Genomic DNA, 26,081 nt, shown 5'->3' with positions numbered 1-26,081 from the left:
CTATAACTGTCAGCATCCAATACACATCAACTATAATTCCAGGTATGGGTAATCATTCTGGATAGAGCTGGACAAACAAGAGGTTAGTGAAAATAAAGTAGCACTTTGCTAGAGCCTGAAATAATTTGAAAGATCTGACACATATGATAACAGAATATAAGTTAGGGTATAAGCAGAGTCTGATAACTACAGGGATCTATACTGACATAAAGACAACAGCCTAGTCCTGCACTGCAGTAATCTTTTTTTTTCAGAATTTGAAATGTGAATTCAGTTTTGAAGGTGGGTTCCTGTGAGTACAGAGCCAGCAGAGCTAATTCATGTACAGATGGTTCTCCAACCAGGAATGTGAGAACCCTGTCTGCATGTATATTGCTACTGTTTCTATAAGTAGTTCTTTTTAATCCTCTATCCATGAGTACTACATAAATCATGGAAGGAGCTAAGTTTCTTCACAGAAGTGTTTTAATTCCTACTTTCTTATTCATCTCTGATTAAATAAATGAAATGCACAGCCTCTTACTTCCCACTTATAGCCAGGAAAATAAAGGGTTTTCTTTGACAGCTATCAGTGCCCTAACTTTATTCCCCACAAATATACTTCTACGGCGACAAATTGCAATTCAAAGAAAAAAAATACTGTAATCAAGATTACAGCTAAATTTAATGAGGTGGAAGACATTGGCAAGTGCATAGAACGTGCTGCACTGCCTTAAAATAAAAGGGCACATTATTTTCCATAACAGTGCATCCAGTCTTGCCTGTTATTTGAACAGATACTCAACAATACTACCAGAACTATAATTTTGCATTACATTTAAAGAGTATAAATCAATCTTTAAAGTGTCTGTACAATGCTATAATTTCATAAGACTGTAAATTATTTGTTAACTGATCTTTACTGCTGTTTAAAAAAAAAAAAAACTTTTACTGCGTTTGCAGATTTTTAAGAGGCTTACATATGGAATGGAAAGAAACTTGCTTTTGAGAACGATGACTATTGCTAAATGAGAAAAAGCAGGAGTACTGTACCCTGTCAAAATGATTGAATGATGCTCTGAAGTCATTCATTTGTTCTTGGGTGATACCCTTGGCATCTCTTGTGAGGATCTGAGTCTCAACCTCATTGATAGTTCGAGCAATGGTGGTAAGTAGGAGCTCCCATCCAACACGGATGTGCTACAATAGAGAAAATACTGGTTTATTAAAGAATAAAATATATTTTTCTAAAGCTATGAAAAGTACAGTAAGCAAAATGAAACAAAAAAAACAGCTCTAAATATTTCTGTGATACCTTTTCCATACCACTAACTGTACATTATGACCAAGGACCATTAAAAATAAAAATGGCCTTCAGGAAAATATGGAACTGGTTTCTAAATGGGTACTTCTTTACTAAAAGTGAGTTTATTCTGGACCACAAGACTTGGACTTACACTGTTATGTTCCATAACCTGAGTTAGTCAGAGGTAGGTATTCAAACAACACTGTTTCTAGTATTACTGGTTTCAGCTATATTACTACATTCTGTAAATTAGTAAACTCATAGGTCACTTTACAAATATGAAAAGTTTTCTTTAAAACTGAGGAGTCTCTCGTGCATTCAACAGTTGTCATCCTACACATTATCAGCATTGGGACCTTCAATGATAATCTGTAAATTCTCAAACCCTTTATGAGTTTGTCATAAAGAAGAAACATTGCTTTATCATAGAAAAACAAAACATAACAAAAACAACAACAACAACAAAAACTTCTGGTGTTTATCTGAAGAAAAACAAGACAAGTCATGATGAGCTAAATTTTCATTTTTAACTTTTTGCTTACATTAACTTAGAAAAGAAATCAAGCCAATAAGTCTCTATGTTCCACCTTTCTTAGACCTAGGAAGGGCTCTTGAAAATATCTTATGCCTCAGTCATGGAAACAGCTCTCACTCAGCACTAGGTCATTCTCAGCAGCGTATAGGCAAGTGACAAAAAAACAGTGTTTTTTAAGATAAGTCTTATAAGATCATCAGAAAGTCTGCCAAATTTCATCCTCCTTCAGTCTCTTCAAATCAGGGAAGGTAGTTATAAGAGAAGAGGCCGAAATGAACTAACAAGTACAAACTGGAGTAAATGCCTACCTCCATAGTATAGTTGGTGTGCTTATTGTCAAACACCAAGGCTTCTTGTATAAGCTGATGATCTCCTTCCAGTTTGTCAATGTTGTGTTTATAGTTAATGATATTTTGCTCATATTGCTTCAGCTGATTCATCTGGTCCTCCAAAGGCCCTGTCATTTCAATAGAGCTGCGGGCAATTTCCTGTCGAAAGAGAGACACCCCCCCATACCCCACAAAATATAAGTTTCAGATTTTCTGATTTGACTCACATTCACGTAAGTATGTAATATTATCAGAGTAAGAAGCAATAGTAATAAAACCTTCATACAGAGATGATAAACTTTACTTTTTCTTCTGAAATGTGCTACATTTATTTCTGAAATCAGTACTGAAGTTCCAGTGATCTCAGTATCTTTCTTTTAAGAGCAGAAGCAAAATAGTTGATAAGTGATAAATTTTCAAAGCTACATGTCCTACTAACCATCAGGATACCACTTGTACAACCTTACAGTTTTAAAAATCATCTTAACAGGTGCTAAATTCTTCATGCTGGTAAACTGTCATGGAGATTGCTGATGTTCTGTGCATAAAACAAAGATAATAAATGATAAAACACTTTATTCATCAGCTTTTGCATGAGCATCTGATGCTCACCTCCATCTTGGTCTGGATCCATGGCCCAATGACATTGGCCTGAGCAGCAAACTGGCGACGCAGGCGCTCGTTGGCATGCTGGCGGGCTAGTTCCTCCTGCAAGGATTGATCCCTCTGAGGCACCAGCTGCTTCACCTGTTACAATGGGAAAGCACTAAGTGTGAGTAGGCATGATTGAATCCTTTTAAAACAAATAGAACAAACAAGCCCACAGTTATTAATTTTTCTCATTGGTCTGAAGGTTGATATCAGGACAAGCCAGAAAAAAATATTACTGTTCTATTTACCAATTTTGTGCTAACATAAGAAATTGTTACTATGGTCTTGGGCAGCCTGACCAGAGAGACTAGCACGTAGGGAGAAGAAATTCTCACCTCTGACTGGATTCAAGTTCAAGGTGATCATTTAATTTGAACAGTCACTAGAGCAGTTATTTTGATTTTCTCTGGAAACAGAGGTAATATTCAATTTCTAAGTAATAGCTCTAAGAATGATCAGTGAAAAATATTTCATTCAAGCAGAGCCATTAGGATAGGTTAACACAACACATGCTCTGTCCCTCATGTGTACCTGAAGGTATCTAATACACTGCAAATGTTTTTTTGGCTTATCCTGGATTTCCCTGGGACATTCTGAATTTAGTCAATATCACTGTTTTTTATAACCCACTGAGACCTTGTCCATGTAAGCTTACGTAATTGGTAAATTCATATATTCTAAACATTCATTCACCTTCAGCATATTATTTGTCTTCATTCCAAAGAAAATAAAGCTTAAGTGATTGCTCTAAGAACCTCTCTTTAATCCCTCTCCAGTATTTTTAAGATAATAGCCAATTTCAATCTAACTGGACAGAGCACGGCCCCAAAGATGCTAGATTTTTACAACTTTTGTGAAAAGCAGGAGCTGAGTAGAAAAGACACACAAACTACTGCTTATACTAAGAAAAAGAATGCAATCATATTCTGTTCTTCTGGAGGGCACCCACTGGCCTACCCACCCACTAGCCAGCCACCAGCTCTGTACAAGCCACATGTGCTTTTCTTGCCCCACCAAGAAGCCAAAATAAGTCATAGGTAATACCGAGTGAAGGGAGCAGGGGATATTGTGAAGTGAGCCTACCAAACATGAGAGAGCATAAGATACTGTAGAAAGTTCCAAAGAATTTTAGAGTGGAGTAGTAATGGAAATTAAAAGGGTACAGTAAAGGGACATAGAGAATATGAATAGTCACATGGCAGTAGGAAATATAAGTGGCACCGGAGTAGGAGTGAGGTATAGGATAGAATTTATAGAAAGATAGCTTCATTAACATTACTGATCACAGAGAAAATAGTTTATTTAAATGCAGATCCAGACTGTGACAATCTCAAAATGAAACCTCTTAAAGTTCCATTGTTGACTTAGAATTCAATAGAAATGGTCTCCAGAGCTGGGCTCTTGTTCTCAGTGTAACTATATGCCCATATGATTGAAGAAAAGAACTGTAATTCTGTGTCATAAATAATAAGAAATCAGTGAAATATTTTGAAATATTTTATATTATGAAAGGTAACATAACCCTCTACTACTTCTTCCATCTCAACATCAGCTTTTCAAACGATCTATTCATTTTACTGTATCTAATAGATGCAAATTGTGTTTAATTGCATTTAATATGCTTCTAGTGGATTAGATAACTGAATTTTATGCTACCACCTCTTTCTGCTCTCCATATTATTAAATATATTTATGAAGAAATTTTTAATTTGTGCCAGTTCCACCAGTTTTTAACCAGTGATTGGCTCATTCTAGCATCTGATGAGCGAGAAAAAAAATACAGATTTATTGTTAAGTTCTCTGAATATTCTCAGTATTCATAAACCAAAATACTATGTTACAATGTCCTTTATGCATTTAGCATACATTACCTTTTCCCACTTGGTACGAATCTCTTCCACAGTAACAGTGCTGTAAGGATTGCTTGCGCTTATTCTCATGCTGTAACTCTGAATAACTTTTTCAACTTCATTCTGGATTGACAGTATGGCCTGTCTTTCACCATCTGCCTCTGGCAAAGTAGCTTTAAATTGATCATGTGCAGAGATTAAACTCTAAAATCAGAAACAGAGAGGGAGAGCATGAAAACGGTAATGTTTCTTCCAACATCAGGAGGATCAGTTGTAAACAAGCACCTCTCTTCTCTTTGACTCCCAAACACCCTGTCTGCATGTATCTGTAGATACATGAAATAATACATGTAGATACATTCCTGAAAAAGCCTTCATTGACTTTATCAAGACTATTGTTTCTTTCATGATCTCCAGAGTACTTTCATACCAATCAAGAAAGAACTTAATTTATAGTAGAGCAGATGTCGCCTATCACAAAGAAAATGTCCAGACAGAATATTTTTGTTCTACTCTCCAAGAAAAGCTTCCTTTCTTATCTTCCCTATGACTGTAAGCCACAAACTAGACAATCTTTTACCTGTATTTCCTCTATGCTATGAACAATAAACATGTCCTGTAGGTCTTCCATAGCACCTTCCATCCAGTTGTTAAAAGGAGCAGCTCTTTTGGCAAACTCCAGGTGAAGCTGATCAATTGTTTCAAGCAATTTCTCCGTCCTCTGTATAGGTTGGGAAAGATACATTCCTTTGTTACTAGGGCCAAGACCTAACTCCACACACACACACACACACACACACACGAAGTCATGTCCCATCTTTTCAAAAGCAATCGATTATATCGTTGACTGATTTCACCACCTATTTGAAAGTAATAGAACTAATTACATTAAGGATACTTTCATATCAAACATTAAAAAGGGATGTATGCCTTTCAAGAGTAACATTAGATGACTTGTTTTTTTCCCACCCCTACTATTTTAAGTGTTTTGTTATTGGACTCTATCTGCAAATCAATTAAAATCTGCTAATCTTGCTTTAGTAATTTCTTGTAAATATAGAAAGGAAGAGTTAGACATAGGTTTTCCACCTTTCCATGCATATGTGTGACTTCCCCTTTTCTTAAGCAAAAAAGGTTTTGGAAATATATCTCAGTACTTTCAAATACCCACTACCAAAAAACTCACTGAGTGCTGACCACTATCCCATATCTCACCTGATGAAGCTCCGACAAGCATGAAAAGGTAAGCGCCTAATGTGTTTTGTTATCCTTGCTGGACATCAAATTCCCAAAGAGTGGTACTATAAACCACATGCCCTTTGTTGCTGCTTTAGAACTGTCCTTGTCAGCTAAGCACTGTCAATATGGTCTGAGCATTTCAAATCTATTTGCAAATGAAACCACAGCAAATTGAAATGGAGATCTGATGAAAGGGTTTACTGCTGTTTGGATTACAAAGTGGATGCTCAATGGTACTGCGTCCAGGTCACAAACAAATGGTTCCTTCCCCCACTCCCTCAGCTGAACTCCTAACTGCTATACGGTTTACCTCCAGTGCCTCTCTCCGTTTCTGAGTAAGTGTTCCCAAGCTGTCCCATTGGTCACATATCTTTTGGCATCGATCATTGACACTTGCAGCATCATGGTAGTCCAGTTCACTACGAAAGAGCGAAGACAAAAGTCTGCAACTTTCTGAGAGACAGGAGCAGTTACAATGTGCAGTCTTCCACTGGCCCTCAGTAATTTATCCCCCTTTTTTTTGCAATATTTCTCCTCCAGGTAAGCAATTGATACGGTATAGACAAGTGTGATCTAGACATTCAGCATTTCAAGAAGCACAGCACAGAAACAGGATTGACTTCCTTTGCTGTGAGAAAAATCAAGTATCCATTTGTGATGTCCAGGTATTAAAGACAATTAAGGTTTGTAACGATCATTGTTTCAGCTTTTCTTGTTGCACAAGCACCTTGATCTCCTGAAGACCAGGATATTTCAGACTGAGGCTTTATCAAGTTCCTGAAGATTGGTATAGTGTTACGCTAAATGGCCTGAAATATATTAGTTTCGTCTGAAAAACATCCATACTAATACACTGTGAAATCATTTAACTGAGAAACAGACTTCAGGTTGTGTTCAAGGCATAATCCATCTCTAACAGGGGCTACCCAGACCTGTGGCACTGGGAACAGTTCTCTTCCTTCTCTCCAGAAATTCCTCACAGAGTTACACCCTAGAATTGGATGGTTCAGAGAACAGGAATCTCGAGACCCAGGTGTACCAGAAGTGCAAATCAATTCACCTAAAAGGAATGTAGCAGTTAGCATTGCTTTTTCACCAGTTTAATATGCCTGACAGAAAATGAATGACAGAAAACTCCTGCCTGGAGTAACTTTTTAAGCTCTGTCCTGAGATTCTGCACCAAGTCTGTTTCAAACTGAGTTTTGGATCTTGATGACAGATAATCCCCTTGGTTCTGCTGCAGCCATAATAAAATACATGTGTTTGGCACTTCGGAAGCTCACTTTTTTCAGCCTATCATCATTCACTGAATTTAGCTCTTGGCTGCTCCTTGAGGACATTTTGCACAGTACTGAGCGTTGCAGAGATCGTGATTATGTGACAGCATGGAAATATGAAGCTAAGATTTACTCTAAGGCTTGAACAAGACATTAAATGCAGATATAATTTGTTCCCTCCTTTTGAACATCTTTCTCTAGGCAAATGGCAAGAGGAATGCACAGATCACTTCCCTCCAGTAACTTTGGGAACCACAGAGGACAAAATGAGAACAGAGGTAGTTTTCCTCTGTGAAGATACACTGTAGGCCAGGGGCAGCACTCATCCTTCCTCCTCTAAGCTCAGTAGGAACAATATGCTTAGGGATAAAGCTGAGAAGTATCTAAACCATTCTGTTTAAAAGAGGCTTCAGATATGCTGCTATCAATTGACTGTTGAAACTGAAAAATGGTAAAACAAGTAAAAATAAAATGACATAACAAAAAAAAAAAGGAAGAAGAAGAAGAACTAAAATTGTAAAGTAAAAGAACTTATGTATAAGGAGAAAGCTGCCAGAAAACCATAAAACACAATGACTCCTTAATTTGAAAACTTGATTCTTCCTTTGGAGCAAGCCTTTTTGTTAGCCTTCAGGGGATGCAACAAAAGCCATCTATTTGTTAAGAAATTTTAAGTCAGGTGCATGGAGATTTGGATGAAACAGGCTAAGACATATTTTATTGCTAAGACTTTTTGGCTGGACCTAATTTTTCTGCATTACAGAATATTGAGACTATTAGATGATGTTCCTGTGTGAGCTGTGAGGTCACTGGTAGCACACTAAGTGGATGGGATGTGGAGATTTGTATTCTGGTCTCTTCTGGCATACTTAACCTAATATACCAGAATACGGACAGGATGTTTTTCTTGATACTCCCAGTCACATTACTAAGAGTACTGCAAGTTTTACTTTTGCTTCAATGGATAACTTAACTCCTTTTGTCGATTAGGATAAGGGCAGGTGTCCTTCCATGCAAGTGAGGGACTGATTGTACCAGCTCTGTTCAAAGTCCTGGAAGGTAATGTGCAATGTTCCTCCACCAGCTCTGCCAGGGAGGTTCAGTCATTCCCCATAAGATCTCTGCTATCCCATTTCTTCCTGGGATATGTGCTGTGGACAAATAGGTAGGAGAATAACATTATCAAAACAACTTTTAAAAAGGGCACCAGTGGGTAAAAAAAATCATAAGCTACGTAATGCCACTGACTGGCATTAATCAGTTTAGCTCCACTGCCTTTCTGGGCATGCTGTAGTTTACTTCCAATAAGTGTATTATTATATGCATCAAAAAAACACTGTTCTGTTTGAAGCAGGAGCAGAGGAAGAAATAACTTATAGGAGATTGTTTACATGGAAATATGACACAGGTTTCCATTTCTTGTCATATTAACTTTTGTGACTCTTTCAACGCCGAAGCTATGAAGAGACTGGATTTCATATTCTGTAAAAAGAAGTTTTGCTTATCAAGCATAAACAAAGCACTGCTGCACGTGTTACAGAGCTGCTGAGAAAACAGTCTTTTCTGTTTGTTTGGCCATTTGAAATCTACAGTCTTTGGAATTTAAAAATCCTGAAGCTGTTCTTATTTAACTTACACATAATTCAGTCTTATATTTAAAGAATTAAAAATTTAGTCAGATTTCGTCCTGATCCAGAGAAGCATTTAAGTATGAGCTCACTTTAGGAATAGTGATAGTGTCACAAAAATAACCTGCTGAGCAACACGCTTTAGCACTGCTTTAGAACCAGGCTCATGTTAATCATGCACGTAAGCATAATTTGAGCCCAGGTTTCCAGAAGCAAAAAGACACTCCAAATCAGTATGCACTACAGACAGTGGTCTTCTTGGCTGAAAATAAGTGGCTATACTAGAAGTCCTGGATATGCAAGAAACTACATTCCAAAAATTTTATCTTGATGATTGAAAATGTTGAAATGAGCACACAAGACCATAAGTGAATTCAGCACTTCATATTATAGCTTACTCCAGTTCTATTTAGCATTCGCTATGTCATAAATGGGAAATCCCATTTTAGAAATCCCTGACTCTTTTTCCAGTTTCGTATTTAGTGCCAACCAAGTCTCGTCATGCTTCACAGCCAGGGATTTCCACATCTATACAGTCTGGAATACAACAGTCCTGCAGCAGCTTCCTGGCTGCAATCTCCTGCTTGTACACACGTAAATGCTTTATCACACCAATCAACAATCTTTTAGCAACTTTAGCTCATGGTGGACTTTGTTGCTGCCACAGAAAATACCGGACAGGAAACTGTAACTGGTACAGTTCAAGGTCACACAGCAATTGTTCTACTTGGAAATAGCAATGTTAGGCAGCCAAGAGATGTCTAAAACAAAACATGGAGGTGTATTGACTTGGAATTTAGACACGGATGATGAGGATTCCTCATCAGTGGATCCAGTGAACAACAAAAAAAAAAAGATAAAAAGATACCACATTGACTTCAATAAGCTTTGGATCATGAGCCAATGAATGTTTCTTAGCATTCAAACACTGCTTAATCTTTCAATGAAAAAATATGTCTGGAGAAAGAAATAAGTGTTTTGCTCCTTCATTTCAATGTCTGTTTGAAGAACGACGGATAAATACTTAAAATCAACATTTAAACAGAAGCTTCCCATTTGCTTGCAGCTAATAATAAAATGTGACATTTATAACCTTTCATGCACTGCTCTCCAGGGGCACTAAGACTTACTGAGCTTCCGTGAAAAACCAGGCACTGATAGCCCCATTGTACAGATAACAGGAGAATTCGAAGTAGAGCATCTCTAAAAGCAATGGGTTTTCAGCACCTTTGCAGCCCAGGCCACAAATATCTTGTTTAACTTCACACAGCAAATTACTGAAACAACTGAGAAGAGACAACCCTAAAATAGACAGGATACAGTGTTCACTGGCCTCAACAGAGGTAAAGGACACAGGGTTCAAAATGCTAGTAAGCAGATGCTGTGCTATGTATACTACATTCCCAAGGTTTCTTATCACTTGCAAAGTTGATGCTGAATTAACAATGATTAGGCATTTCTCCAGTGCAGAAGGACATTACATTCTGTAGTATAGAAAGAACAAATAACTACAACAGAGATCAGGGCGTGTCAGAAGGTGTTTCATAAACTGACATACTCAGTGAAATCAGCATCCTCTGCGTTTTTCAGACTTCTTTCATACTAACTAAAAGACAGCATTTCCTCTACCCCCTGTACTTACTTTTCCTCCCTTAAACAATCTTGAAAAATAGCTTTTTTTCTCTAAATCCATTTTAATTATACAGTTAGTGAAAGTGCTGCTGCTACCAGGTATGAACTACATTTTTAGATAGCACTTTGATTTTTTAATTGTTAATGAATGTGGAGCTGTTTATGAGTTATGGTCCTTTACAAAGTAAAAAGAGGACATGTTTTTAACACTTGCTTTTTGAGTAGTAGCTGTTTTGCCTGTTCAAGAAGTCGAGAAACTGAAACTTGGAGGCTTGAAGCCAAGAGCAGGAATCTGGGAATTTTTATGCTGGCTCCTCTTTCAACAGCTAACACACATTTGTTCCCGTTGGCTTTGCAGATTTATACTGTGGGTGAGCAATGAATTTAATTATGTGCCAAATGCTGAGATCAGGAGTAGTGCCACTGTTCTACAGTACAAAACCACTGCAATTAACTGTGTAAGATTATAAAAATCAAATGTACACATGTTGGTGTATACACCAAAATGACTTTACCAGAACAGGGACATCTGTATATAACACTACAGTACTGTCAGTATGGGCAGATCTTTGCTGACAAAACTGCTTCACTTAGGTGAATTAACAGCCTTCCCACAAAGAAAAGCAAACTCTACCAGTAAAGATGGAGTCTAGCCAGAGTAAGTACACCAACACTCAAGACTTCTGTTGCCATAAGGGTGTCTGTCAGGCAGGGGCTGACAGGCAGGTGTCTGTCAGGCAGGCCCCTGACCTACCTAGCTGAAGTCAACAATACAGACATAATTAAATGTGTTGTTCTCAGCTTTATGTTTTCTTGGGGCATAGTATACTGAGTGCACAAGTATTGGTCCTGTAGCTAAGCTGCTGGAACTGTGGGTGAAAACTGCACTTGTACAGAAGAGGTTGTGTGCTTGGTTGCTTGTATGACCCTGGAGTATACTAGAGACAATGAATCTTCAGAAAACTCAGTGCATGACCCACTACTGCTATAGAAAAGATAATTTAGGGATGTGAAGCCTTTTTAAAGGACTGATATACCTGTGGGAAAATATCAGATCTCAAAGTGAAGATGCCTGATCTGTAATTTAGGTAAAATGAAATTATTTTCTAAGCTAAAAAAACTCATAACCAGTACCTCTCAGCAAACCATATGAACTGCAAAATAGACACCTCCAGCATTCCCATCAACACACAATGGACTCATCAGTAGAGCTAATGCTAAAAAATTACCGTTAAGTCAATTTGAAAATGACTGTTTTCAAATACTTTGGTCAGTTGAATATCTATATTTGGTTGGGGGTAGGGGAGAGATGAGGGAAAGGTCTCAGGGACCAGCACAGATAATATACTTATGAAGCTATCTCTGGTATTCTTACGTTGGTACCTATGACACTATCAAATTCATTGGAAAGAGTTTATCGCAAAGTTAAATGTCAGCAGCTGCAAGCCTTTAAATGGAACATACTTCAGCTCCTGGGCAATGGCAGCGATCTGTTCCACCCTGTCCTGGTGAGCAGCCAAATCACTCTCAAAAGCTTCATGTTTCCTTAACATGGCACGGACTTCTGTCAGAGAAGCAGATTCATAATCCTTCTGAAGTAAGATCTGCTCTTTGCCTGAAAGAGAAAATTAAAATATTAGTCTTTTTTTTTTTTTTTAAAGAATTTATTGGTTAGAACAATTGCAAATTTAGTCAACTTTTTTCACTGAGGATCATCAAAATCACACGTATAAGATGAAATCCCAGCCCAACAGAAATGAGTGGCAACTCTTCAGCAGAACGCTGTTAATTAGGAATTAATATTTTTAAAGATCTCTCACTAATTCCTTGATTCTTGCACAGGATGATTATGCTTATCTAAAATAGTTAGTATTACACTACTCGAGAAACTGGCATAAAATGGTATATTAGCAAAAAAACAGGGCTCTAAACTATTTTGATAAGTCTTTTGAAGTGTATTACTGACCTACGAAACCAAAAATCACACTGCTATGTTCAGCTTCACTCTTAACCAATGAAGTGTTATTCTTTTTTGTGTTCTGCTTTCAATTCATTATTCATTTCAGCACCTTCCCACCAAAATTAAGATGTGTGGCTGTCTTTCGAATCAACTATAGAATTTTAAATGGAAAATGCCAGCCTAGTTACAAAAAGCTAGAAAAAATGAATTACTGTTCTTCAGTAGCTCCTGGATTGGACAACTGAATCTATACAACCTCTACAATTGCAGCTCACCACACAACATTACACAGCTCTGCAGATTCTAGAGCCACAAGAAGCTACTGTTTCACATGCTATGTACCAGCTTATGTGAATTTTTCCCTGTATAACAACCATGACATGTCACCATGAGGAGTAGATGATCAGAAAATAGGCTCTCAGGGCTGACAAACACTGTAGTTTCCTTTCTAGTATCTGCTTGGTAGCAGATACTGTTGTGTATGCTTCCAGCAACTGTGTTGTTGGATTTCACAGTGCTGAACACTTTCACAGTGTGAAAAGATTCTAGCTGGAAAAAGTCAGAAGCATGCCAGAAGCAGGAAAACTGTTTGACAGGACAAAACAGGATGGTAGAGTATATCTACTTGTATTGGTCTTCACAAAACTTTACACTGGTGTTGCAAAATAGATGGTCCTATAGCTGTTACAACTACACGTAAAATTAGGCTACCGTTAAAAAACGGAACTATAAACAGGGTATAATCTGGGGTGTGGAGCAAAGCAAAAATGAGTCCATTATCATGTAGTTCATGTGGGATATTCAAAACCATCATGATGGCCAAATGATAACCAACTCATAACAACTCTCTTAATAATTTCACATTTAACAATCCATAGATACCAATTTATTTTTGAGTTTAAACTGGAAAACTGAATTTCTGTCCTCACTGCACTCCTGACTGGATCACTGGTGCACAAATACGTAGGAATGCATTAACAGTCATGGCCTTGATTCAACTCTGGATATTTTTATTAAGTTTGACTGATTACCTTGGTGGAATATAACATGATTTTTATACTCACATTTCATTAGCAACATGCCTACAAATTAGGACCATGACTGAATGTAACAGAACCTGCAATTTTATCTGTTATTATTTTAGTTTTCTAAACTAAAACTTATAAAAAACTTAAAACATAAAAACTTACGCCAGTTTTTAGCTGACAAATATCTAGCATTGGCAGTTCAATCTTGAACATTAAAATATTAAAAATGTTAAAAGCCATATCTGCTCACCATATGCCCATTGTTCATGAGTGGAAGCCTTCTGTCTAAATTTCTCAGCCAAGTGTTCAAGTCTTTCCAGTCTTCGTATTTCATTCAGCAGCCACTCTTCATAGCCTTTCTCAGCTTGTTCAAGTCTCTGCCAAGCGCCGGCAATATCCTGTACAGAGAATACATGGGAGAGATGGAATGAAACTATTCTCCATTTTTAAACAAATTTCCAGATTTCTGATTCACAATTTTGCTCCAAAAAGAGAAGTTTCTATGGCCAGATTTTGCCGAATCACAGAATCATAGAAAATATTAGTTGTCAGGCGGCTCTGGAAATCAGGTTTTCCAAACAACTGCTCCTCACAAAGCATCCTGGTCAAATAGGTTCATGGAAGGACCCTCTATACAAATGGCTTTCAAGTGTAACTGTTCAGTGTCTTCATGACACATTGCCTTTACCTCCAATTTTACAAAGTACTTGTTCTTTTCTGAGGTACCTAATCTGCTATCAAAATAAACATGCTTTGCTCTTAGAAGATGACAATAGCAATACATTTAGTATCATGAGGATTTGATGCATATTTTATCTGGAATACAAATTCATTTCACCTTCTGTGTTGCACAAAGTTTTGTGAGCTTTCTTAGAAACCCAATGGCATGAGTAGGAAACTGAAGTGACAGGCCCCTTATTTTCTGAGTAAGGGGTGTGGACAATGGCAGTCACCCTTTGCAGGTCATACAACCATCTGTTTATCGAATCTGACCAACCAAAACACAGTGTTAGAACACAGTACATGAACAGGTTTACTGTATTCCACAGGAAAAATTCTGACCCACAGTCAGACTATTCTTGTCTTCACAGACATTAGAAAAATATAAAATCAAATTTAAAAAGTAGAAAAAAATGAAATGTTTATTGAGCCACGGCTGTTTCTATAAGTCTGATAAGAAAAATATCTGTGAAACCAGTGTTAGTTTTGTTTAAGTAAACAAAGAAAGCTCTGTATTGTTCCTTGTCTCAAGACAATTCAAAGAGTGAGGAGGAGCATGCTTAAGGGAAAGGACAATTTCAGAATGAAAGGGAATGTGTTAAAGAGTGGTTTGATATTGAGAAAGTGCAACGAATTGAAGTTTCTGAGGATGACTTAAAATAGTAATTCAACCTTCATATTGAAATTTTTGTGAGAATATTGATAAAAAGGAGAATGGAATATTAATGCCTCTTTTACTTACTGAAACCATTTTTCCCTCTGATGGCATGAAAGCTGGTCGATTGCTGATTCTCAATTTTGTCTGCAGGGTGTTGAAGTTGATCTCCAGTTGACATTTCTCTTGGACTTTGGGAGGTTTGTGTTTGCGGCGGTAGTCCCGGAAATCCTCTAGTTTCTTCTGCATTGCCTGCATTGTTTTTTCTGGGGTCCTGTTTTCCAGCCAAGGAATTGTCCGGCGAATCCATTCTAAAAGCTTTCAAACCAACACAAACAATTGAAATAAAGGTAATGGAAGAGCAACCAAAACAAGCTAACATTGAATGCACAAATCCCAATTGTGTTTGCTCCATCTTATTAGTATTGGCTTCAGTTGGTATCAGTGCCTTAATGGCAAGTAATCACAAGATTGCAAAACTGAACAATAATGTGAGATAACTTCTTAAAAACAAAACAAACTCCAAACCTAATTTTCTCAGATATTATAAATATTCCTGGAAATGCCCTGATTTTCACAAAGATGAACATGCATGTAAGATGACTCTAGCTAATTAAGACCCAAGTTACCCAATATCCCTGGCCACTTTCAGAAAGTATTAATTAGTCTTGATGTCTCAAGTAGTCACAGTTGAGAATGGAGATCAGCATGGACAGCAGTCAAGCAACTCAGGTCATATAAAAATCTTTACAAGGAATTCCGTTAGTACCAATCCAGCACTACGGTCTTTGTGTCTATGATCTCAGTATGTTTTGCAGGTTGTGCATTATAAAGACAAAGAGGCTCTCACTTGCACATTAGATATCTGCAGTTCTGACTCAACAAATTCGCCATATACCAAGAAAAGATAAGGAAGACCTGATTCAGAAAGTCTGCAGTATACTTTGTGAAGCAAAGTCATATCACCTATGTTTTGAAAAAACAACAATTTTCTGGTAATGATGAGGAACAATGCAAGCAGTGTGCCCCTTTCTTCATTAATCTGCTGCCTGTGTTCACAGGTACTTTGTGAACACCCTGAGACACCCTGTCCAGACACAGTTTTCCGCACACATTCAGCGGGCATGTTTGGAATAAGAGGATCCTGTGTTTTCTATATGTGGTCAAGGATGAGCTACCCTTGGAGAATACAGAGACAGCAAGCCTAGTTCTAAGGCAGACTGATGAAAGTCCTCAGAACACCTCCTAATATTAACAAGACTGAATGACTTGCTAGAGGTTATACAGGAAGTCTGTGGCAAAGGAGTCACCTGAACCTTGCACCTTGGGCAACTGGGCATTGTGCACTACCACTGTGAGATTCATCCTCATGGTATTTTCACTTCAGTCTTGCAGACAGTGCATGAATCTTACAGCTTTCAGTATTTCACGAACAAAATTATCACCAAGTTATAGACAAAGCTGTCTTTACCTCACTTGCTAGTCTCTCATACTCTTCCATCAACCTCTCATTTTCTTGATTCACAGCAAGCACCTTACAGATCCGGTTTGCTGCAGTCTCAGCCTATAAAACAGAGCAAATAAACAGGATGTACTCATAAACATTCTGAGAAAGGTACAAGTTTGGAGAAAGAAAGAACGCGTCTGCTGCAAATAAAAGTCACATTGTTTTATAGGTGTTGATTTGTGCTCCTAGGTTACTCAGATATACCTTTACCCTCCTGTTCTCACAGATTCCAATGGCCTCAATGAGGCATAGATTGGCACAGAAGTCACTTTGTCAAACAATTAAACCTTACTAGGGGTAATTTCACAATGCCATTATAGTTGTCTAATAAATCTTTTATTTTCAAAAGCAATTTAGACCATTCTTAAAGTTACCTTATTAGATTAGTTTTTTTAATCACACTAAAAAGGTATTAGGTTTGTTAGCCACACTGTAAAGATACTCAGTGATTCAGGAGTCCTAGACCACTCTGTATCTGCACATCACATGCACATACATTCTTGAAAATATATACAGCTTAGCCTCTCATAGCAAATCTTTTCTTGGATCCTGCCAAATTTATTTGTGAAGGCAACTGTAGCTCTGCATATTTAAAATTGATATTAATAGTTTGACATGATAGATTTATATTTCCCTACAAATGTGAGTCTGAAATACATCCAGTCAACTAAAAACTCATGTTACAAATAGTATTTGGAACTCCCTTCTTTTGCATAAATAGCAAAACTTGCACACCCAGAAGGAAGAGTGCGCAACAGCATAGCTGTGTTGTGATAAGGTGTATGGGGCCTACTAGATGGGAAGGAAAATTGAATTCTGAGGATGAAGGAAAAATCAACTACTTTAAGGCATTTTTTCTTCTCCACAAAAGTTGGGTTGTGTCCATTTGGAGGCTAGAAATGTAAGAAGCAAAGCAGTAGAAAGTGCCTTGTTTGTGAGAATACCATCCTGTGTGGCAGATCTCCTGCTGATGTTCTTGCCTCTTATACTAATACTTTGATCCACAAATAATTCTGCTGGCTTCAGTGGGAGCCAGGTGCAAATACTACTTTGGATGACTTCTGTGCCTCTCTACATCTTTAAGCAACTTTGAAAATCCAGCCCTAAATTACCAATCAGCATTAGTAAGCCTAGAATAGCCTCCATCTCCAAAAGTCAGTCATTCTTTTATGCAGCAAAAGCGTAAGGTGTAGGTGTAGCAACAAACAATTCCTTTTCACAGTATCTTCAAATACAATTTTTCTGAAATAGTCTTTACAATCACCAAATAGACACCCAACCTTAGAATCATGAAATCCTATTAGAATAAACAAGTTCAACTTGCTACACAACATTTAACTAAAATAGGTTCAAGGGTTGATTAAAAATAAGTATTAGTACTCAAGTAATACTTGCAATTGTTAATTAAAACAGCAAAGTACTAAATTAGTGTTTGTTTGTTTTGTAATATAAACTAGCAGAAATGTGAAACAATCAAAAACACAGCAACCTGAAGGGACAGTTGATTAATACCTGCTCTGCTCCAGCAAAAGCATGGTAGAAGCAGGACACATATGTCATGATAGCTCTCTCATCAGGTTTGGGAGTGTTCACAATATCTACAAGGTCGGGGAGAAATGAAAATAAAAAAAAAAAAAAAAAGAGATACGAGGAGTAGAAAACAGGATAAATAAATAAAAGCACAACATAGTTGTCACTGCGATCGTTTTCTTGTTCATGTTTTCTTGTCTCTGTACTCTAGGAACTATACAAAGCTGAAATAAATAGTGTTAGATTGATGGGTGCTGACAGAAAAAAAAATCCATACACTAGAAATTCAACATAAGCTCTTATAAAGATGTGAAATTTTTTTAATAAGTCTGATCTTGCACTGTCATGCAGAGAATTACCTTAATTTTAAACAGACTATCTATATAAGAACTAGCATGCACATCTCTGATGATTTAGAATTCATTTTTTTTATTAACACACAGGAAAGGCAGGCTAGATTTTGATCTGGGGAGATTCTCTGGAAGCTGCACGTGTATCAATTTTCAACTTTAACATTATATATCAATACTCTTTATATTACTGATGCCTAAAGTATGTCCATGTCTATGAACTGCCTTGCTTTTTCTACTACTGCTTCTTTTCATTAGAACATGATTCCAGAGCTCTTCTGAGATGTCTGTATGTTTTCCTACTTTGCACAGTAGCAATGTTTTATGTCACTGATTGTACTTACCAGTAAGCATTTAACATTTTAAAAAACAATCCTGAAAGCATAAGAGAAGGATTCATTTTCTGAGCATCTGTTTTGACGATTTTGACATCTGTAACAGGAATAATATCCAGCAGGGAGAAAAAGATGATATTCTGCTATTGAAATTGCTTTTTCACTGTGAGCTACGTTTCACCTTGCATTTTTAAAGGTGCTTCTAATCAATGCACAGAAGTTCAATCAAAGGACATTCAACAATGTCCTACCAAGATCAGTAACCAGTTGTCAAAAACCTACTGGATATTATTAGTAAACACACAGAAATGAGATAGGAAGTTTTGTTTCTACAAAACAAGTGGATAGACTACTACTACTGGCTCTACAGAGACAGTGCCTCAAAGAGAAAATCAGGCTACAGGAAATGAGCTCAGCTCTAAGATGCTGTTCTAGTAACTAGTGAGGAAAAGATCAGAAGAGGAAAAACTTCTGAAAGAAACAACAACACAGAAGGTGAAGGGTGAGATCTGATCCATCTACAACCTCACCTTCTGAGCACCAGCAAATGCATGGTAGTAACAGGAAACATAAGTCATAATGGTTCTTTCATCAGGTCTGGTAGTGTTTACTACATCTGTGTAGAGAGAAGAGGGTTTACTGCTCAACAATTCTCATAAGGTACTTCCATCAGATTATGCTGATGATGTCACCTCAGTGCTGCAAGGATTAAAAATAAATATACCACCATTCAGTTTGCATCAGTTTACTGATATCAGTGCAAAGATACATAAGCTTTAGGAATCAAAAATTGAGAAGATAATAGTCTCCCACAATGGTAAAACATCTGAAGATGGAGACTGTACAGAAGGGTATTACCACGTTCCGGTTGCTAGAAACTTCCAGAGCAGATGGTGCGGCTGGCAGATCTACTGGGTTCAGTTTTACTGTTAGTCCAGAACAACTTCATCTAAATCACTACAATCAATCCAGAGTTAAACACAGCCACTGACAATCACAAAATAAGAGTATTTACTGCTTATATTTGCAGAAGGTCCTTTTGATTGTCAGAGTACTGACAAATACTGGAAAACTGTAAAACTCCTGTAGTCCAGAAATACATTTTGTGCTAAGAATAATTCGGATAGTAACAGTTCTGCAATCCCTGAGCCAGTCCATTTTGTTAATATTATAAATCACAGAACAGTTTGAGTTGGTTGACTGATAGCTTTGTCCCTATTACATTAGGAAAGATTAAAAGTATAGAGAGGGTATGATTGAAGTGCGAGTGTATTGTTGTAAACAGATATTTCTGAATACTTGACAGACAAAAGCTGAAAAAGTTGTTTTCACAGCAGTCATGGTTGAGTGATGAATAACACTAGTGCAAGCTGAAAAGATGCCTGCCAACATGGGAGTGGGAAGATATTGGTGTGAAAAGACCTGGGAATTAGATGACGATTTTTAATATTAACGGTGAGATTTTCTAACTTCAGGACCGATATATTTACTGATTTTGAATCTCCATCACATAGTTCTGAACAAAACTTGGCATTTCCACTGAAAACACAAGAATAAAAAAGTGATGGCAAATATACAGAGTATGTTAGAAGAAGTAAGATTTCATTCCCCCTCTCCTGCTAAGACAAGAATAGAAAGATGAGGGCTAGCATATGCAGGAAATCTTACGGGGGGGGGGGGGTTGTTGCATGGTATATGAAGAGAAAAATGAGTGAAAGAAGAATGATAGATGTTCAATAGTGAGGAGAAAGCATGTCTGTTTATTCCTTGCACAGTGTTTCATAGTAAAATAATTAAATGGTGCTTGAAAGAGTAATTGCAATTGAAAAAATTGAAACAGGTAGTTTTGAAACATAAAGGTGAAACCAAGAAAAACATTCAATTAAGAGGTTACAACCTGGATTTTCAAAATCATCCTGTATTGGTCTAACCTTCCTACCAAAGAAGGGTACTCAAGGGAAGTGGACAAGATGAGTTTGCGTGCTTTGGATAGTTCCTGTGTTACCATTGCTCTATTATCGTGCCACCAGAACTGAGTCTGTAAACGTGGAGAAGAATACCTTGAACTAGGGTATGTAAATTCCAGTACTTTGGCATCAGTTTTGCCTGAAGTAAAAAAGGTTGGTTATCTTGAAGAAATATTTCCTTCTGATTTGCGGACAGACTCTAAAGATTATTGGAGAAACCAAACGTGAAATCATTTGTTAAAATGGATCCCTGCAAAAGGTTTATAATTAAACAAAATGCTTCCCTTAACCTAGCTCTTTCATAGAAGGCGTGTTATTAGTAGAATATTTTGAACTGTACCTCTGTTTCTTTCTGGCCCTCTCATTTTAACATTTTAAAAAGTGAAGATGCTTTAAGCTGCTAACAGATGTATTTTACTTCATTAAACTTAGTTTTTATAGGCAAAAGATTATGTTCCGATCACTTATTTGAACTTCAGTTGTCACACTGGGGCCATGTGCTAAGGTTAGGGTCCAAAGTGTTATAGCAAATACAAACAGTAACAAAGAATAAGGAATGAAGATAGAGTGGAATTATCCAATACATGGGAAACAAGAAGGAAAAAATTGTTTGAAAACAAAGTGGAAAGAAGTTACTCCATGATGATTCATGTGGAAGGAATGTTGAAAATTTGCTAGACACAAAACAACAGAAGTTTTACTGTCTCCTGATGATGAGTGATACAAACTTCAGTATAACTCTCACCTTCTGCATCCAACATCTTTGGGATATCCAAATGTTTTTCAGCGATTTCCATGGCAAGGTTGATATTTCCTATGGGGTCATCCTGAATTAAAGAAGAAAATATAACTAGTCAAAGATATATTTTTTTCTTTGAAGCAAGACTACTACAGTAAGTACACTAAAACTTACCCTGATTTTCCCAACTATAAACTGGAGTCACAACTACTGTTCTTCAAATAGCAGAGTGGAGTATGTGTGGTCTACCTAGTGCTCTGCTTTCAAATAAAAACAATAAGCCACTAGGACTCTGCTGCAAACACATTCTAGAGGGGAACATAGATAAAATATGCAGTGTACACTCATAAAAAGCTAATTCTGAATGAAGTACTGCAGTAATACATACAGTCAAGGCCACTGATTCAGTAGGCTATACTAGATCATTCATCACAAAGTTAGTCCTGCACATTTTTATACTTAGAAAATATTATATTACAGTGATACGAATTCACTGAGCTAACAAGTCCTCTGTTGGTCAGGTGAATGCATGAGGAGAGGGAAGCCCAGACAGAACAGTTACCCAGAAGGCTCAAAACCTCCCACTTTTGACTTGGACGGCCAAATGTGTAAGACTTCTGTTTGGTGAAATTTAGAGCTGTTGAAAATTAGGAGTTTCCTCTTATTTTGAGATTTTGGATTTTGTTTTTTGAAGGAAAAAGAAAGGAAGCAGTACACAAAATTCAGACAAGCAGCACATATTTCATTTCATATGCCACAGACAACTGTTGCTGACAATGGAAGAGCATGTCAGATTAGGGCTGCTCTTAAGTCAGCCTTCTAATATCAGCTTGGAATGAAAACACCTTATGGGAAATGGCTGTTCGTGCCATTAATGCTTCTTGTTTTCAAGTATTCACAAACTGCTAAATGATGGTAGCCATTATGAATAATGCCAATGTGTACAGAGACTGTCTAGGAAAACAGGGTAGAAGAGAAAATTTGGAGAAGCAAGAGGGGACTGAAAAAAGTTACCAGGTTTTCTCGAGGGAACTTCCAGGGTTTCCGTTTGAATACAAAGACATGCTCAGACACGCTCATTGTCTCAGACATGCTTCTTTTGTTACTTTGAAATTAACTTAGTAAGATTACTTTCTATGGAATGAGAGCAAGTGCTTAAGTTTCACAGAAGACTGTTCTCCATGTGCATATATATGCAAGGTATCATAAGTATTAATACCCTCACAATTTGGTTAAAATAGAATCCAAAGTCTCTAAACTTAAGTTCTCACTTTATCATCATTTAGCAGTTTTGTGCATCGTTGACATTAAGAGGAACTTAAAACGTGGACAATACTTGAAAGCCATTAATTTATTTTTTCTACCATTACACCGTGTGTAATACAACATTTACTAAATGTATACACAAAAACTCCTACTTAAATTAAATGGGAGAAAAATACACTAAATCTAAGCAAGATCTAGTGACTTGGTTAAATCCCTTTGCTTACAAATGAGTGATGCAGACTTCCTATTTGTTTGCTTGGTACTAAGCCCATAAGTAACAGTGCTCCACTGGTAAAGGATTTTATTTAAATCAGTATTTAAATAGGCATTATTTACAACATCTTCTGGAGATCCCCATCACCCATCCTTTTAAACAAAACTACAAGCCACAGTAACTACAAATGTCTGCTACGGCTAGAGAAATACCTCATCTAACTTGTCATAGTCAAGAAGATCAGGCCTGTGCCTATGAATAAGGGCGCTGAAAGCAAGGCCATCTTTCCAGCTACAAATTCACACAGAGCACATTGGTGAGAAAAAGAAAAGACACCATGCATGAGATAAGAAACCAAGAAACAAGACACCAAGACAGCTGTTAATGTAACCAAAATGAATAGTCAATCAAACACAGCCAGGTCAGAAAAGCTTGATCTATTTTAGGACTTTTCTGCACGTGCTTTACGTGCCACAGCTCAGCCTCAATTTGAAACCTGACCTGTTCTTATTTTGGAAACCTCTAAGAGGGAAATAGTAATGCTGAAGCAGATCTGCTTACGTGCTTTTCCCTTCTCTTAGCGCTCGTGTATAGACTGGTTATACCATGAAGGGTTTTTTTGTTTGTTTTTTTGTTTGTTTTAGTAGCATGCCACTTTTCAAAGTGCAAACTCAATCAGACTAACTTCTGTTTGGGCCATACTTGAGCACACATACACAGAGACAGGTATGTTACTTATTCCGTGAATCTGTTCATCCACAGGAAAGGATGTATATAGAGAATAACCTGGTGTTGACACTTCATATTTTGTCCTTTTGTTCATATCTGCAGATATCTTAACAACAGCCTAAGTTAAACTCTGTTGGTTTAGGAATAAGTTCATTTAATTTTCATCGCACCTTGGGGGTCGCCAGTATAAATTTAACATATATATAAAGCAGACAAAGTTTTCAAATCTTCTCATTTCATTCTATCATCTTTTCCTTCACCAGCGGCTTTTTGATAACAGCCGATTCCACTAGTAAAATCAATTTGTAATGGAGGGGAATGGAGTGGAAAATACTGTCCATGATTTACCAGTCTTTCTCATCAATGAAAAGTGTCACTCAACAAATTAAAACCATGATTAAGTTTCACTGGGGTTTACGAGAGACCTCAAGATACATTCATTCCAGAGGAATAAAAAATGTATGGTATGCATGTATTGAGAGAGAGATGAAAATGACAACATTCCACTTTCTTTCTAGGTTTTATTCTTCAGTAACAGTACCCAGAAATTCTAAGATTATTACATGTTCCTCATTATTTCCCCTGAAATCCAAGCAGCTGGTATCTTTTAGAACACATACGTTTTACCAGGTACAAAAATGGTTTTGTAATCCCCATGCGGTGCTATCTAAGGAAGTTAGGATACCAATTTGATTGGCACTTGACCGCAAGTATAGGTAGAAATATAATGAAATATCAAAGTAAGAATTGGTAAATACTTCCAATGTAAGCCTAATAATTACATACTCCTGATTACCAAGTGCAGTCTTTGTTTTAAAAAATCTTAGGATGAATAATCTTGTCATTGTTTACTGCTCTGCAGTCTATGTAGTCCTTTACACCAGACATAAAACAGGATGGACCATACTATGTATCATCTGTGAATGGAAAATTCCATTGCATTTGATTTTACATCCGTATTGTGCAGCATAAAAGACTTCATCAACTGTCTGGCAGCTGAGGAATGGGTTATTTGCAATTAAATGCTTAAGTCATTGTAGTAGGAAGGAAAGAAGGACACAGGGCAGTCACAGGGTCCTTTCCTCCACATAACATTTTTTAGAGGGAGCATAGAAAGCCTGTTAGAATTAGTATGCACTCCTCAGCTTGTCTTGTAGAAAACATGCTAAGCAAACCACAAGTGAGCCAAATCACTGCAGGACAGCATGCTGTACCATCCAGACTGATGACCTTATTTAGCTTGGAGTAGTCAATAAGATCAGGTCGGTGTCTGTGGATAAGTGCACATAATCCAAGGCCATCTTTCCAGCTTTACAACAAAAAATAGAATGGAAAAAAGTAATTAATAAAGTCATGGCATTTTATAGTTTGGTTCTTGCTTAAGGCTTAAAATCAAGCAGGAACCCTCCTGTTAAATCCTGACAATTATGTTCTGTCAACTTTCATCCCTCTAAGCTTTTGTTACTATACTCTTTCTCCTGTAGTACATAACTTACTCTAAGGTACATACATGTTTAAGGATTCCATAATACTTTCTAGGCAATGTACATTATGTACAACAGACCCTGATTTCAATTGCTTAATTTGTGCAATGCTCCAGGATAGCTTGAATCATACATTCAAGAAAGTGCGTAATTTCCTATTATACCATGTTTGTGAAAATACTAGAAGAATAAACCTGCAATACTTGAGTTTACTTAAGTAATTGACTTTTTCTTTGTTATTGCAGACAATTCTAATGACACAACTATGTCATGCTCATAGAAGTATGAAGTCATAAATCAGCTTAGTTTACTTAGAACACTTCATACATATGAGAGGTCAGACCTGAGCTCTGACACTTCAGCGTGACTTCTTGTCCACTACCTTTCAAGGCAAGAACAGGAAATGAATGGATCTGTAAATATCATCTATTTGAAAAGATTATGAGAGGTTCCTTTCAGCCAGAAGCAATTATTCTTAAAGATACTTTATGCAAACAGATCACTGGGTTTGAGGTCGTATCCTGTGCAGTAATTGTATGATAATAAGGGTGTTAGACTGTTAGAATCCCTGTCATTGAGATGTCTGGGTAAATCATTCAAATAACAGAACCATCTCCAATAAAAAATGTAACTAAGCAGAATTTACATACATTGTATAATATTCATTCAGAATGTAAAACTGAATCAAAATGAACACCAAAATAACAAGAAGCATTTTCCAAAAGGTATAGACTAAAGTGGTCTGGACAGCCCATTTTAAAGTAGATCTATAAAAGCCAATAAACCCTAACATCAATCAAGGTATTTCTGTTCAAGATGTTCTTCCCATACCATGTATCAGAGTCAGCATATGTATTGATAAACATTAAAATTCTGATACTGCAATTTATGATGTTCCCTGTGTCCATATAAAGCTGTCCTGAAATACACCAGCTACACTATATATATATATGCTATATTTAAGGAAAGTAACGCATTACAAATTTCAGACCACTTAAAGGCAATAAAGGGACCATAAGTCAAACAATTCTTTTTATCTGTGGATGTATGTGTGAACTGCATCTTCTCTACTGCTATATGTGCTTCAGGTGTTTCACATAAAGAATGAATTCAAAACATCAAAACATTGCAACACAGAGCTCCTGTAAGTACTACAAGGGCTTCGGGGAAG

General features: G+C 37.0%; 1 protein-coding gene across 5 annotated transcripts in view; it reads right to left on the bottom strand.

Annotated features, from left to right (window-relative positions):
• Nucleotides 1-26,081, bottom strand: part of ACTN2 (actinin alpha 2) — a 69,139-nt gene that overhangs the window by 10,119 nt on the left and 32,939 nt on the right. For 3 of the 5 annotated variants that reach the window (XM_040552721.1, XM_040552722.1, XM_040552719.1), the window contains exons 6-18: nt 24,657-24,735; nt 21,224-21,305; nt 19,042-19,127; nt 16,261-16,353; nt 14,877-15,107; nt 13,665-13,812; nt 11,891-12,041; nt 6,200-6,308; nt 5,231-5,371; nt 4,672-4,854; nt 2,762-2,896; nt 2,129-2,308; nt 1,033-1,179 (exon numbers count right to left, since the gene is read on the bottom strand). In XM_040552721.1, the coding sequence (XP_040408655.1) occupies nt 1,033-1,179; nt 2,129-2,308; nt 2,762-2,896; nt 4,672-4,854; nt 5,231-5,371; nt 6,200-6,308; nt 11,891-12,041; nt 13,665-13,812; nt 14,877-15,107; nt 16,261-16,353; nt 19,042-19,127; nt 21,224-21,305; nt 24,657-24,735 (1,765 nt within the window). Of the gene's footprint in view, nt 1-1,032; nt 1,180-2,128; nt 2,309-2,761; nt 2,897-4,671; nt 4,855-5,230; nt 5,372-6,199; nt 6,309-11,890; nt 12,042-13,664; nt 13,813-14,876; nt 15,108-16,260; nt 16,354-17,808; nt 17,895-19,041; nt 19,128-21,223; nt 21,306-24,656; nt 24,736-26,081 lie in introns of all 5 variants that reach the window. The other 2 variants (XM_040552718.1, XM_040552720.1) reach the window with 1 other exon arrangement.

The sequence above is a fragment of the Cygnus olor genome, chromosome 3 (assembly GCF_009769625.2).
Source record: "Cygnus olor isolate bCygOlo1 chromosome 3, bCygOlo1.pri.v2, whole genome shotgun sequence".
Lineage (NCBI taxonomy): Eukaryota > Metazoa > Chordata > Aves > Anseriformes > Anatidae > Cygnus > Cygnus olor.
This window is presented reverse-complemented; position numbering and strand designations above follow the sequence as displayed.